Source organism: Saccoglossus kowalevskii, chromosome 18 (genome assembly GCF_978046115.1).
Source record: "Saccoglossus kowalevskii chromosome 18, keSacKowa6.1, whole genome shotgun sequence".
NCBI classification, from domain to species: domain Eukaryota; kingdom Metazoa; phylum Hemichordata; class Enteropneusta; family Harrimaniidae; genus Saccoglossus; species Saccoglossus kowalevskii.
In genome coordinates, this window is record NC_140658.1 from 20,146,071 (window position 1) to 20,162,787 (window position 16,717).

A 16,717-nucleotide genomic window follows, 5' to 3' on the forward strand; every position below is an offset into this window, starting at 1 on the left:
CAGACATAATTCAGTCTTGCATTACTATTTCTTTTTCTTAAAAAAAAAACTTTACAGTTCATGTTGGTTGCCATATTAGCTGACGATAGAGGGCGCAACAGGCACGTTTTTTTAGAGCTGCCATGCTGCATATTTAATATGTCCGAGATGTCCGAATTCCGTATAAATACTGATATAGTATAGTCTGAATAGAATTACTAATAAGGTTGCGTCGATTACAAATAATGTTCATAATGCATAATACCTGGGATATTAATGAATAAAAGAATCGAGCCTGCTATGATTTAAATAGAAGAAATTCACAGTCTTTTTTATATTGTATGGCTCACATATTATAATGTGACCTCCTATCTGGATACTTGATCAATGAGGGCGCAATACAGAAAGTTGGCCTGAATGACGCTAAAAGCTAAAATTCTAGTAGTCTCTCCAGCATATTCTTTGCTATCACCTTGCGAATTCACCTATTTACTAACTGTTTGCTGCAATGTACTAGTTAACTATCCTCGGGGGCGGACCTACGTCACAGAACGTTCTACGTTCAGGCGCGCTCCACTGAAACCAATCTCTCGGGCAGAGTTCTATTTCTACGAATATATTTTCGGTGAGTTAACCGCAAGGAACTCTGGGAAGGAGAATGCACTGAAACATGTACTACTATGGGCTCTGCGCGAGCTGCTGTAGAACCCCGGTCGAAGAGCAAGCCTGAGATCAGCTAAAGCCGCGAAAACAGCACAAACTCAACTTCGAAGTAATCCTGAGCTACCGATTGTTGATATGTTGCACATGTAGGGGTAATATTGTTACACTGTTCAGTAGAGTCTCAACAACCATCCCAAAGTACAGTTTTCTTGGAGTTTTCGGCCTTTGTTTTCACCGTGATGGTTGCAAGGCGGTGAAAATGCCCGGATGCACGCCCCCGAGAATCATCAATGCTACTACATACTTGTTTTCCAAATCGATTTTACAACATACTAGTACTGTGCATTAACTCATTGTTTTTTGTTTCTTCTCACTGCAGTCGTTGCTGGAACCACAGTCTTTCCACACCGTAGGGACTGTGCTACAACTTACTGATTACAAATGTTCTATGTAACATAGTCACGGGTGTTATCTACCCAAGCTGCAACACATGTCTTCTAAATCGTTGCTATAACATATTGTTCACTAAACATTGCTGTAAACACACTAGCCACTAAATTCATTCGGCAACACACAGTTTCCCAATCTTTGCTCGCATCAACGATGAAACTAACGACTTCTTCGTACGATTTTCTATTCAGGCTTTTCTGTGACGTTTCGATGTTTTTACGAGCAGCTTAGAGGGTCTATAATCTCGTTTTTATCATTTAGAGTGGGACTTTGCTATAGCTTACGCCCGAACCTGGACACAATCCACTGTGATGACGAAAGAGCCCGGCATTGTACTTGATTGACAATTGCCTAGCTCTTCGTTGATTCTAGGTCTAATTTAATACTGGCCAAGTACCGTTCTCGTTGTCACTGGATGACGCGCACTCAGCTTCGTTTCGTCCTCATCGTCCACAATAGTACTAACACTTCTCATGCTCCCCCTCTCTGACATTGCGTGTATATTGTCTGGTTGTACCTCCTTGGTCTCGATACGTTTAATTATTTCTATAGTGAAGATGAAAATATTTATAGTTATAATTAAGACAATCGGTCGTTCAATCAATCAAACTCACTCACTCACAAACTCCGAGTCAATCAATCAATTAATCAATCAATCAATCAGTCAGTCAATCAATCAATCAATCTATCAATCTATCTATCAATCAATAATGTTACATTAAACATACAGCAGAATGAATAACTAACTAACTAACTGAGTAACTAACCAAGTAACTAAATAAATAACTGAATAAATAAATAAATAAATAAATAAATAAATAAATAAATAAATATATAAATAAATAAATAAATAAATAAATAAATAAATAAATAAATAAATAAATAAATAAATAAATAAATAAATAAATATATAAATAAATAAATAAATAAATAAATAAATAGCCTTGCTAATATAGGTAAATGCGTGTGTGAATAGGTGAGTGAGTGAATGAATTTGTTGCTTAAATTATTTATTTATTTATTTGTTCATTAGTTCCTGTGCACATACTGCTATATATTGTATAAGTGTATTACTAGGAAATATGAACACACTGCATTGTGGGAGCGTTTGTGAGAGACACGCTGGTGTTCAAAGTAATGAACTGACAAGTTGTTTTTTAATAGTTTATCCCTGCACAAACCATATCAAACATAACTTTTGTCAACAGAGAAACATAGTCAAGGAAGAGGTGTACATTGTCGTAATATTGTCTTTCAGTTTTCTGCCAGTATGGGTGACACTGATATTATTATTATTTCGTTTTCAAGAACTTCCGGGGTGATACACTAGAACTAAATTAAATTGGTTCGATCCACAAATTTCTCGGAAGTTTATAATTTGGTACAAACAGTCCTGAAACAAAATTATTTAGTCCGACAGCCGAGAAACAAATATTTCTAAAAGGCCAAAGTATCAGTGGGCATATATAATACATGTGTCTTTTCTAAGAAATCCTATCAAGTGAAATGGATTATCTGGCTGCTTAATAATATATGACAGGGCATGTACATGGTAAGATGCGGAAACAAAGCAAGTATCCATACCATAAGAATATGCACGCACATACGTTGTTAATGTCAACTACTGAAATGCCATACCCACCCACCCTTATTGTCGTCTTGTGCCAAATATTTGTATATTTCATCATTCTCAACAAATTAAATTTATATCCACTTTATTTATTTACCCGTTTATTTGACATTTGTAACTTGAAATTAGTGGTTTCTAGCACTTTCTTTTGGTATGATATCACTCGCGTTTTCTTAAAGCGTTGCAGTCGTCACGCTGCGTCGCGTTCGACGTCGGTCCCATGTTAAGTATACAACGCGCGTCAAATTCATTGTTTGTTTACATGAAATTCGAACGCGCCTTGCGTGACGACTGTCGCGCTTTGAATGTGTATGCAAAGAGTAAAATATGTTATGTACTTTGTCCGATGAACCATAACTGCTGATTGTTTTGTCTTCCATGAGTGTCAGTAAAGGCAACAACAGATCGTCGCTTTTACCGCCGTTTGGTGCGTGTGGCTGTACTGAGCGGATATCAAGACAGGGCATCGAATCTGTTAGGAGAAAGTAGGCGAGCATCTCACGCTATCATTTAAAATGCAAAAACACGTTGCAGATAATACACGGATTCATGACTTATCAAAGAATTCTAACAAGCAGAGGAAACAACAAACGATGAAATGCAACATTGGGTTATTGCGAACCCGTGACGTTAAACCATGACTCAGTGCAAGCAATAGAAGTGAGGAACGTGCGTGCGTGGAATATTAAATTGGGTGGTATCATATGCAACAGTTTCATGCATTACAATTTGCGTTATTCTACGCATGCGTACTATTAAAGGATTATGATCATTATATAGGTGCATACATGCAAGGCAAATCACTAAACAATGAGATTTCCAAGTTTCCGTTTAGGAATATTGCATGAAAGGATTTCCGACAAGCATTCCATGTAATATATTTAGAGTGAATATAAGTGAGTTGAGAAAAATAGGCGACAGTGCATGAAAATGTGCAGTTGTTGTTAATATACATTGCATATTTAGATGAGTTTGTCATAAACTAAAACATTTGTTTGGTCACTGACATACAATGCTTTGAAATATGGGTTTTGAATTTCTGGTACGTACTATTAACTATTCAATTACATACAAATCATTAGATGTTCCGTCGGTATGTATTGTGATACCAAAATAACATGTTTAGTTTATGATAACTCACACTCAAAATTATGGACAAAAACTTTTAACCATTTGAGCGCCAACTAGTGTCACCTTTCATAAAATAAAAACGCATTTGTTTGTTTTTTGTTTTTTGTGTTTTTTTTCATGTTTTTTTCCATAAATATTGAACAAGATCTTCATGAATTTCAATAGAAGTTATATTCATTTGGTCCAACTTCGGTAAAGTATTTCAGAAAAAAAAACACATAAAAATAACAATTAAGACGCTCAACGGGTCAAAGCGAACGCGAAACTATGAGTGGTCACAGTACAGAGATGTGTAAACGTTTACGTGTGGCTTTACGAACCCTGAACGTTTGGATTGGTTACTGTACAAGACATTCTGTTTTTAGTGCCATGCTCCTCCCGGTTCGCCGATATGAAATATACAGCCACGAACGACAGGAAACAACTGAGAAATTAAAATGGCAAACAATTAAAATTTATACCGGCCTGCATATACCTGTGACGCAAATGGACGTCGAGATCTCGTAAAGAGTAAGATATCCTCGAGACTTATTTTTTTTGATCTTCAAATAGTGTTTCAATCTACGACAAATGTTCCATTAATCCAGGTAACTTTGGTATTTGGAACAGCGGGCGAGACGACGCGAGATCTTGTCATGTGGTTCTCACGCTCTCAACGAGATCTCAGCGGCCATAAACGTCTTCGGTCTATTTATACCAAAAATTGGTAATATAACTATATCGATGATTGATCTACACGGTTTTCCCAACGACAACATCATTAATCTTCAATTTTAAATTGAACAAATGGCAGACAATGTTTTTTTCCAGACTTACCCGAATAAAAACATAAATATATTCACCGAGGACAAACCAGTAAATTCGTGATAAAACAGAACACCTACAGATGAATGACAACGATTGATATTTAGAGTTAGCAAAGTGAAATTTTTACACTCTAACTTCGATTCACTCTTCTACCAGTAGCAAACCACCATGTGACCCGATAGATCATTGGCAAAAATCAATATAGTCTAGTTTCCTGCACAACGCAGATGCTGTAACGAAAACATGCAAGCGCCACCAGAGTTGACAAATTGTGTAAATCATCAACTCGTACTATTTTTTTTCCTGTTTAATAATTTAAAAAGTATTCTTACCTGATACTATGGCACTAATGGTAAATAATACGTAGTTGATCGGTACCACTACATTAGAATCGTGGTGCTGCATTGCTAAAGTTAAAAATCTACAATAGAAAACTTAAGTACATAAATTCACATTTAATTGGGTTATGTAATATTACAGAAATGAATGTGATTGGGAATATTATCAGTAGACACGTTGTTTCATATTCTCTTAAAGCGCGGTGGTCGTCGCGCTGCGCATGTGCGACATTTGTGTTGGTAAACATTGATTTCCCCATAATACAATGCGCTCTTCAAATGGAAATCACAAGTATGAGGTTTGACCTGAGCGCGACTTGCACTGAGTACCGCCGGTGACTCCTTTGATACCTTCCAATCACCTGAAAATACCTAATTAAAGCTTGGAAACGTCTCAGTTAGTACTCGTTGATCTGCACAACGGTCAAAGTTGCCATCTTTGTTTATATGAGACCCATATATCTCGCGCATGCGTGGAGCGACGACTGTCGCCCTTTAAATATGGGTAAAGTGTGCGCGTGCCACAAATGGCAGCTGTCGACCAGGCTCCGTGAGACCGAGAGAGTTACGAAACTTGATTTAAGTGAACAGTGGGCGTAAAAGTATACAATAAATTAGTCCCAAAAGACGTCACAGTAATAAGAAAGTTTACAATCTGATCAATGCACTTGAGATATTACTTCAGCGTCATAGCAGTTATAAATACGCCTGTAGCTACTTTAGTTTTTGTTGGCAATCCGCTCTCAGCTAGGGTTAATTTTGTTTAAAATATTCAGGCACGTCACACCTGCAGATAGGTGGGAAAAATGTATAAAAAAATATTCTGTCCTATTGTTGCTCATAAACCTGAATTTGTAGTCATGGCTTTGCGCAAAGTAAATGTACGAAATATCTGTTTCACTTTGAGTGTGTACCAAATAATACTGTTTTGCCTACTATTTTGAGTCACTGCTTCCACTGGGTCGACACTATGCATTACATCAAATTTCAGAATGACAAAACATTTCAAGTGTTCAAATATTCAAATCTATCAAGCATTCAACTTACTGAGTTCGGTCCATTCCACGATCTATTGAAAATAAGCCTCCAAGAGCCGTTGGTTTTTTGTTTGTTTTTTCTCCTTTTTTAGGACTGGGGGAGCAGTGTGAACCACCGGCAATAAGCGAAAAAATACGCACTTTCTTGTTATTGAAAAAAAGACTAAGTCTACGCAAAATGACGTCACCCAGTCTATATGTACACGTGCTAACCACTTACTTTATTTGCGAAACTGCTGTAACAACCATCAGTATGATAGCTATATAGAACACAGGCTCGCCTAGCTGTGAGTCTCCTTCAAACGTAACAGTCAGCATCCCACTCGCTGCCTTGGCCGTGATTACTGTAAATGATGCTGCGAACAAAAGTACAGTGTACAATAATATTTCATATATTTCTTTCGTTTTGCGGATTGAATTTGTGGAAACAATATGAAAAACGTTATTGCCTTGTATCATACATATATCACCTTCGAAACATTTAAAATATTAAATCAAAACACCTTTGCTGCAAATCGCGCCCTCTAGTGACGCATCTTTTTGATATGTAACCGTTCATCAATGAAGAATACGTTTTCTGTAGGTTTACTATATTCTAGATGAAGAACAAATATACAACCAAACACAGTGGGGGATTTGAATGACAGTGCATCACCTATGTACGTTATTTTGACGTCACAGAAGCGCCCACCGCTAGAGGGCGCAATTTACAGGAACTTTGGTTAACTGTCGCGCGTTGTTAAACGACGAAGCGAATTGATGCACTTTTTGGAAGGAAGAAAGCAATACTTCACAACAATGGGGCATGTTAATTGTGCGCATGATCTGTGAATTACAGGTACGTTCTCTCTATACAAACCATATCATGTTTTGAAAGCGGTTAAGCGGTACTGACGAATGCAGATGACTGCAGTGTACAATGCAAAAGACAGAACAGGGACTTACCAAGTGACGAACACACTAATAGTATAATTACGACGTGTAGCTGGTCGTATACAAATATTGCAATAAGTAAACCTATTATAAGTAAAATTTCTAGAACCTGAAAAATAAAAAATAAAAACATAAGACTCACATAATGTGTTGCGTTGCGCTGCTTTACAATGCATTGCATTACATTATAGTTTAATACGATGACAAATACCAAGCCTACAATGCTCCAGCAGGATTCATAATCATGTGACGTCTTATTTTTGCAATCAATCAATGTGAGGAAAAAAGTTGATCTTACTGCATAGACAATGAATTCCCAGTTCTTGAGAAGCTCTATAATCATCCTGGCATTAAGAGCAACCTCTGACCCCTATGAAAAAAATAGAATCGACCAATATTAGTAACGTTTCACTTAGGTTGTCAGTGTTGTGTTTGCTCTATATTTAAAGTTGTTGCTTAGCAAAATTGAAATTAACTTACTGATGATGAAAACGAAATGATGAGAAAGGCTCCGGCAATCGCTATAAGGATACCTACAAATACAAATATTTTATCGTAAGACAAGTCGTTTTTATGCTACGAAAAAGTGAAGACCTTGAACGTACTTTATGTACAACGTCATTTTTGTTCGATTACCTAACGCTTTTAGGTTCATGTGCTGCAAGTTACAGAGCACATACCTAAGCGGCCGTCCCTTAGCTAAACTCTCCGTTTTTACGCAATCTGGGAAGTTCGAATTACTAAACGAAGTACAGGACGGCGAAGCTGAAATAACCAAGAACCAACACATACCAAAAATTATATCTGAAAAGTGAATATTTGTGGTGTATTTTAAGTCAAACCGGACCGGGAATTTGTTACTACTCTAAATATCCAAACATATTTTAGGATAAGGTAGTAACTATAAGAAGTTAATGACACATATATAGCCGATGAACTGAAGCATAACTGCCCTTCCTCATATAGAGTAGATGATGTCTATAATCGCGTGACTTCGACAAATTTACGAATGATAGAGGTTATACTTGTAATGGCTGGAGTTACGCCAACCCTACTGCCTCGATGCCGCCAAAAGTGGATATATGTTTATGTAGCGTGTTATTTTATTGCTCGGCTCAGGAAAAATAGCGGAATACACAAAAACAGAGAAGCGCAGTACGTCGTACGTGTTGAGGCAGAATGCGAGTGTTCACCGTGACGTAGCGAGTGTTTATATTGTTATAATAACGAAACAATACACTTACCAAACAGGTCCTGTGCTCGTACACGTTCTTTTAAAAATAAAGTGGCTATAACAGCGTTCGCTGGAGAAAAAACATCAATATAATACAATATTAAGTACAGATGTACTAGTCACCCATAATGCATTTCGCTATATTGAAGAATGTCGCTTCCGGTTCTGGTTCCGGGTACAAACAATGTGTCCAATATGCATCTATGTAAATCACTGATTCGACAGTTTCAAATTAAAAAAAAACGGATAAAAAACATATAATGCCAGACTTAACAAAAGCTTGCACACAGTCTCTTGTTAAAACTAAACAAGAGACTTGTGTGCAATTCTAATATGATGACAGAATATTGTTGAAAATAGAAACGTGCGAAGTTACGTGCCATGATTATAGGTCTCACATGTTGTTTTTCTTGAACTAATTTCAAAAAAGTTATTGCCATGACACAGTTACCATATATCGTGCAATAGTAAACAAACCTGAAATCAATCGGCAATTTTGAATCGGAATTTAACTTATGTAGAACTTCTGGTTGGTTTTGAACATGGACTGGAATAGTGGAAATCTCGATGTTGATGATTAATTTAACTTTAATTTGAATTTGAATTGAATTTGGTTGTTAACATGTGCATGATCTAGAAGCATGTGTGAGTTTGAATGGTCAAGATATGTCACAGATATAGCTCTAGAAAATCATCCATTAAAACGAAATGGCCGCCGTTAGCCATATTGAATCCGGTCTAGTAAACAATGTCCGCCGTAAACGCTGTAGGCATTCCCATAACAACATTACCTATGATGGTCGTTATACCGAGAGGCGCCACCGTGGAGGCAGGAGCATACCCATGCCCATAATAACCTTACCTATGGTGGTCGTTATACCAAGAGGCGCCATCGTAGAGGCAGGAGCACATCCATACCCATAATAACCTTACCTATGATGGTCGTTATACCGAGAGACGCAACCGTGGAGGCAGTAGCACACCCATACCCATAATAACATTAGCTATGCTGGTCGTTATACCGAGAGACGCCACCGTGGAGGATGGAGCACACCCATACCCATAATAACCTTACATATGACGGTCGTTATACCGAGAGGCGCCACCGTGGAGGCAGGAGCACATCCATACCCATAATAACCTTACCTATGATGGTCGTTATACCAAGGGGCGCCATCGTAGAGGCAGGAGCATACCCATGCCCATAATAACCTTACCTATGATGGTCGTTATACCAAGGGGCGCCATCGTAGAGGCAGGAGCATACCCATGCCCATAATAACCTTACCTATGATGGTCGTTATACCAAGGGGCGCCATCGTAGAGGCAGGAGCATACCCATGCCCATAATAACCTTACCTATGATGGTCGTTATACCAAGGGGTGCCATCGTAGAGGCAGGAGCACATCCATACCCATAATAACCTTACCTATGATGGTCGTTATACCGAGAGGCGCCACCGTGGAAGTAGGAGCACACCCATACCCATAATAATCTTACCTATGATGGTCGTTATACCGAGAGGCGCCACCGTGGAGGCTGGAGCATAGCCATAAGCCATGAAGTTTCCAATCTCGCCCACTCCCATCAGTATGATAGCAAACCACCATATTTTTTTTCTGAGGTATTTCTCTGGCGCGAGGCCTTGTTTCAGAATCTTCATATGTACAAATTTCTAAGCAATAATAACCAAAGTACTATGAGGTCAGGGGTCAAAGTTTTCTGAGATGTTTCGTTATTCAACAATAATTATGATCAAATGTTTAATGTCCCTATTGTGCAATACTAGGCGATGTTGTTGTGTGATATCATCTGTTGTGTTATAATCGATGTTATTGTTGTGTGATACCAGACTCTGTGGGACAATAAACGATATTGTAAAATAATAAACGATATTGTTGTATAATATCAGATGTGTAATATCATAGATATTGTACGACATACTAGTATACAATATTGTGGCGTAATAATGTCATTTGAGATATTATGCAAAAATGCCGATGTAATAACTAATGAATAGTGTCGTGTGATAACAGATATTCTGTTATGTGATTGGTTGATGCAGTCAGGTGTTAGAGCGGATATTGTCATTCTTATACGTACCTGTAAATTAAGTGAGCAGCTGATCACGAAATTACCAAAGATTGCAAGGGCACAACCAATACCTATAAGCTATAATTAAAAAAAAAATAACCATGAATATAAAGATGAAACTATAATCCAATATTCGGTTATTCGGTTTCTTTCAAAAAAGTGAAAAAAACATTAAAATATCGGAGATACCAGAATTTGTTTCAATGGAAATGGTGGTTTTGCAATTCCATCATAACGGTAAACATTTTGGCGGCCGTTTTGAAATAGAAAATGGGCATATTGAAAAGAATAATAAGTCTACCGAGTTACTCCCAATTGTGAAGAAATGCTTGTCCTTCATTTTTTTCTTGATATCACAGAGATACAAATTATATATTAATAGAACCTCGGCATACATAAACCCTCAAATAAAAAAAAATATTATTGTCAAGAAAATTTACGGGCCACCTAACTAATTTCTGAGAAAATATTGGTTAAAATACTGCATTGACGGCCATTTTGTTTTGAAACCATTGGTTGCTATGATAGTGAATACACCTTTCCATTTATCACCTATTTGCGTGGTGAAATTATTTATTTATCATGGTAGATGTTGTTGTCTTAAATTATCTGTTGGACGCTGTCCTAAAAATATAATATTTGTATAGCATAGTACTGTACGTGCGACTAGTAAGTTTTAACATGTTTAAACCTTTCAGCGGCAAAGTCAACTTTTGTCAACATTCACATATTTCAAAGCGCGGTGGTCGTCGCGTAGCGCGTGTTCGAATTTCATGTAAGTAAACAAAGTATTTGTATGCGTTGTGTACGTCACTGTGAGTCCCATATCGAACAGGACGCGGCACGACGACTGTCACACTTTAAAGCGCTGTAGTCGTCGCGCTGCGCATGTGCGACATTTGTGTTGATAAACATTGATTTTCCCACAATCCAATGCGCTCTTCAAATGGAAATCACAAGTATGAGGCGGGTTTGACCTGGGCGTGACTTGCACTGATTACTGCCGGTGACTCCTTCGATACCTTCCAATAGTATGAAAATTACTTAATTAAAGCTTGTAAACGTCTTAGTTCGTACTCGTTGAACTGCGTAACAGTCAAAGTCGCCATCTTTGTTTATATGAGACCCATACATCTCGCACATGCGCAGCGAGACGACTACCGCCTTTTAAACCTACATCATGTTTTCATAATGTTTCCTACATTTTGATCAAGAGTTGTAATCAATAGACCATTTTCCGTTCACTGCGAGAATCACGCGTTATGCGTGAAATCGAACGTAAAAACAGGACAAACAAAGGTCATAGCGTCGTAGTCGCGTCAAACATTGCGTGGGATTCGACAAACGCGAAAGTATTTCGGGGACATTTCCATGCTTAATAATGTGCTGTCCACATTTGATGATAGGCAATTTCGATTAAGTAAGGGTATTCGGAAGCAATATTCCTCTGTCGAAGATCGGCCGGTCAATATAAGCTGCGAAATAAAGAAATTCTAGTTCAAAATCAAATCGTTCGATTTTTGCAGCAGACGTTCGACGCGCGTCTTTCATGCATCTCGCGAGATCTCGCAATTGTTCGGAAAATCACCTATTGGAAATTATGACCATTTGGTTCAAAAATATAAAATCACTATAATAAAATACATTAAGCAGGCAAAATTGTAACACTCAAATGATTAACGTCGTTTGCAGGCATGCGATCTATTACATAGGACACGAGAAAACAATTTATAACAATTTCAAAAGTGATTATTGATCTGAACACGTGATAAGAGTCCGTGTTAAGACATTGTTTCATGGCACTTTCTGTTTTCGACATTGTGAAAAAACTGAAAACAAAATGATATCGACAAGTGAATTCAGAAATATATTTAGAATATTCTATACCGGAATGTACTTCATATGCATACTAATAATAATTGTCTTAATTGCCGATTACGGGTGAATATTAAATAAAAAAACATAATTTGTCATATTCTCTATATTTTTTAATTTCATCTTGAATTATGACTGAAAAGAGCTAAATGAAATTACAAAATATGTAGCGTGTTTAACCGTAACAACTTATGCAATAAACAATAACTTTAATAGATTTGATTTTATTTGATAAAATTACTGTATTTTCCTTCATAAAAATAAACGAATTTCACAAAGTTGAAAACGTAAAGTCTGCATCGTAGTATTCATGAAATAAAAATTACCATTAATCAGATTTTCCTTGTAATTCACGACAACCATAAGTAACCATTTTATAACTACATATAATTTGTTTACTTTGTTATGTTACCGGGCGATTTTTAGATATATATTGATACTTTTTACCAGGGAAGGGTTTCAAGTTTGCCCATATGCTTCCGGTCACCACGTGCCCCGGATCTTAAAACTCGTCAACGGTGAGCGTTACAGTTTTTTAATGCGTGTTGTTTTTTATGACAGAATTTTAGAAAAAAAATTAAAGGCAATGCAGTTCACGTTATGTGATAAATCGGGAATTTAAATTTCAGAATAAAAATAAAATAGTTTTTTTTTTTAGAAAACCTATAATAATTTAGTCTTAATAATTTGAAAAGTCGGTCAAATGTTGGAATTATTGAAATAAGTATGTGGTATTGTGCATTGACAACACTTCCGTGGGTTTTCAAGGAAAGTAATCTATTCTATCATCTATTTAGCAATATAGTATTTGTTTAAGACTCAGTGGTAAGTGAATATATGCTAACTACTTTGACGGAGATCACGAATTCGACAACTCCGACGCCGAGGGGACAATCTTGTCAAAAATGTGATCAAAACAATTGGAACTTGAAAAAAAGGAATAGAAAAGTTTGCTATCTGAATATTTTGGTTCGCTAAAATAAACGCATAAACATACACGTACAAATTAGTAATAAATACATATTATGAAACATATAAATAATTTTATAAATGACTTTTTCAATCAAACTGAGTTTTCGACATTCGCTGACATATTATGTATAACGATTATACAATTGATTGCGATTTAATTTGACTAATTTAAATTTACTGCCCTGTGATACGGAATAGCAATGCTTGAATAATCATTTTCACTTTACATTTGTCAGCTTAACAGAATGAGCGTATATACAGTCTATGATTTCAGTAGACCAAATCCTTGCTAAAACGCGGATAAAACATGTAGAAATTCGCTGAAACGTTTTTCCTTTTGATTGGATGTTTGAAATTTCAAAGAAAAACTAGTTCTGAATTATGAACCTCAGTGTTACGTGTTTTGATATATTTTCAATTCAAAATATTAACCTGAGCCGGATTTAAAGCTGTAGTAAAAATTATCACAAAGTCATTATTCCCATGGAAACATGTTTAACTGCTCTTTGTCTTTTATTTCGATCAGTAGAATTTGTAGTGATTTAAATTTACGCATATCACGATTCACTAGTTAGCTGCGTTCGATCCTAAAAATAAAACTTCGTACTAGACGAATTTCAAATATAAAATCGTCTAGCATTTTGGTAAAAATTGGATTCCTGATTTAATAGCCAAACTTCGATTTTCTCCATTTGTAGAAAAATGTGCAGATCTGCTCCGTCGGTCACTTTCTATAGTGTTTTAAAATTAGTGGAAATACATTCTATGTAGACTGCATACTATGTTTATATAAATTCTAAACCTGTCTTTTTAAAGAGCCACTCGTAGAGGTTTTGCCATTCCACAAATAAAAAAATAAATCACGCGGTAGTTGTTTTCTATAGTAACAGTAAATATGGGATACTGCTATTGGGTAAAAGAATGTTAGTTAGCGAATCATGACTGTTAAGTCATTATAACCGGTCCACCTCCAAGTAAACAAGAAATCGTGTTATGGCGTCAGTTTTAATGCAGCTGAGAGTGAATGTTTCATTTATTTGATGCTAAATAAGCCTTAATTGGTTCTGTTTTGGCGAGGTTGTAAATATGTTCACCAGTCTTGTAGTTTTAAATTAAAGGGCGGCAATCTTCGTGCCGCGTCCTGTTCGATACGGGACTCATAGCGACGTATACAACGCATGTAAAATACATTGTTTATTTACATGAAATTCGAACACGCGCTGCGCGACGACCACCGCGTTTTAAGCTGCTTCGTTCTAAATTTATTTGCATCGAAACGAATATGACAAAAAAAAAAAAAAAAAAACACAACAATGACTAAAACAAGATACGTGACACCATTTTGTCGTGGCTGTAACATGCAGCGAACACTACGTCATATTTTAGTATATATTGAGTAGCACGTCTATATATAGTACGTATATGATATGTGCTAGTAGTACGTGCATTGGAGCTTTCAAATGAGGATGCGGACCAAAATAAACATTGAAATGGAATCTCTGGTTCATAATTTGATGTTTTGATCTGCAAAACAGCGATTTCACAGCGATGTATGTTTCGAATACAGCGGGTCGAATGTTTTTTTTGTGCGTACTTTACATAGGGGCATTTTAATAAATAGTTTGTTTATAGAGTGATTTTCTTAAAATCGGTGTTTTTTTTAACTTAGTTAATTGCTGGATTTCGAGTTGTAATCGTAATACCAGCAAGGAATGTATGTGATTGAATCATTCGTGGGATCATTCAGCACAATAATATTACATAAATGAAAGGCGTGTAGCGATATATTGACGGATTAAGCTAGCATATCTCCTACGCACTCTCGGGCACACATATCCGTCATCGGGTCGCTTACATTTTCTGCGCTTACCTCATTTTCTGTCAAATGAACCGTCATTCTGTCGTTCTTTCATAAAACGGCCGAAAAAAGCACGTTTCTGAGCTCATGTCCATATTGATTTCAAAATATCCATTCGCTGAAATGTGATTTCCCAGTGCAAACTTAAGCTTGGTGAATGAAAGGGAGAACGAACCAGCAGAAAATAACTCCTATCAGGGGTGAATAGAAACGTCATTCATAGGGGCGTATTGACCCCTTAGCTTATCAATAATAAACATGGCTGCAATAGGTCATACTAGTAGTTTAATTTGTTATATAGCAAACGTGCCTTATATTGGGGGGGGCAAGGGGGGTAGCTGGTACAGTTTTACGGGAAATAAAAGGGCTTTTTACAATTTACAAAGAAACAAAAGACGTTTTTACAGTTTACATTGAAAATTGAATTTTGCAGTGAATTGTGTCATCTAGTCGTTTTACAGTTTCGAAAATGTAATTTCCCTGGATTACTCTTTACGACTTTTTTTATTTCGATGTAAATTCTTGTACGTACCGAGACAAATGACACATTTTTAAAGTGTACGAAAAAAATATTTTTTCAATTTACGTTGTACGCACAAAAAAATATTACAATTACGTTGAACGAAAATAACCCTTGCCCCCCTCTATATTGTATTTCCTGTGTTGTCGGGGGAGGGCGAGCGCATTACGACTGATAATTGTCATACCATTACAACAAAACCCGGCAACAAACTTGAAGTCAACGATATTCTGAGTGACGCAGTGCCTATCCAGGATAAATGTAGTCTGCCACGCGTGTTTGAGTTTCCACGCCCGACTTCTACGCAATCCTCGCGTGACAGTTAGAGACATGTAACCGTATGCGGGTGGTTATTCATACAGGTGGTTGTCTGTTGTTGTTGTTGTTGTTGTTGTTAGACCGGTGTTTGAATGAGAAAGTGATGATAAAAATTAGTTTCTCCATCTACAGTGGGACAGTTACAAAGTGAAGTTTTAATTATGTTGTCGGTCGTCGTGGCACGATCAGAGATTTACTAGTACATTGTCACAGATGCGAGCAAAAGTGATTAGCGACTAATTTAAACAAAAGCCGTGATTTTATAAGATGTTTAGGGACGTCATTGTCGTCATATTCATTGTCTTCAACAGCCACCCGCGAACTTGATTAAATGGGGGTAGAAATTAAAAAAAAATCAACGTGGACCCATTAAATTAGTAGATGCGACATATCCTTATTCTTTATAATGTTTAAAGTCAGCAACAGGGAATGTAAGTCTTTTGGAATAACAATTGCTTTACCGCTTTTTTTTCTAGGAACTTTGAATTGTAGAAGAAAATACCGGGAAGTTAACGAATTGCCTAATTAGTGGGAAAGGCCATTGAAAGTCGCGGTGGATACTTCGTACAATGTTTATTTTTTCTGCAACTATTTTCTTACTATTAGATCGAATTATGTCACACGAAACCAAGGACATGCGACCTCGAACTAAAAGTTGCAAGTGTCAATGAGTGACGTCACCCAATAATTAATTTTAACTGATACCATAATCTTGTAATGCAGTTTTGAAATGTCGATTATCGTTATTTACAATTACACACATTTATGTAAGGTGAGAATATAGAACATTTGCACCATACTCACCGTAAAGGGCGCTAATCACGCGTCCATTGAGCGACAACATTGTGAACACGCCAACTTTAGAGTCATAAAAGAA

At 36.7% G+C, this 16,717-nt stretch overlaps 1 protein-coding gene across 2 annotated transcripts; it reads right to left on the bottom strand.

The window, feature by feature from the left end:
• Positions 1-9: 9 nt before the first annotated feature.
• Positions 10-15,184, bottom strand: LOC102808252 (NIPA-like protein 2). Of its 2 annotated transcripts, none has more exons than XM_085492663.1 (12): positions 15,015-15,184; positions 10,307-10,375; positions 9,704-9,878; positions 8,213-8,272; positions 7,449-7,501; positions 7,267-7,338; positions 6,981-7,077; positions 6,256-6,391; positions 4,993-5,081; positions 4,670-4,733; positions 4,174-4,277; positions 10-1,638 (listed from the first exon to the last, which is right to left on the bottom strand). In XM_085492663.1, exons 1-12 carry the CDS (start codon positions 15,039-15,041, stop codon positions 1,472-1,474), a joined length of 1,113 nt encoding a protein of 370 aa, XP_085348789.1. In that variant the 5' UTR covers positions 15,042-15,184; the 3' UTR covers positions 10-1,471. The 2 variants fall into 2 exon arrangements, with proteins under 2 accessions (XP_085348789.1, XP_085348788.1); XM_085492662.1 differs by lacking the exon at positions 10-1,638 and adding an exon at positions 2,335-3,194.
• Positions 15,185-16,717: the final 1,533 nt, after the last annotated feature.

Bases quoted from the DNA above. Each gene is read 5' to 3' on its own strand.
- LOC102808252 (XM_085492662.1), bottom strand. From the start codon at position 15,041: ATGACGGTTCATTTGACAGAAAATGAG. The intron at 6,392-6,980 runs GTAAGTCCCTGT...TTTTGTTCGCAG, and splicing joins ATTAGTGTGTTCGTCACTTG to CATCATTTACAGTAATCACG. The intron at 4,734-4,992 runs GTAAGAATACTT...ATTCATCTGTAG, and splicing joins CATTAGTGCCATAGTATCAG to GTGTTCTGTTTTATCACGAA.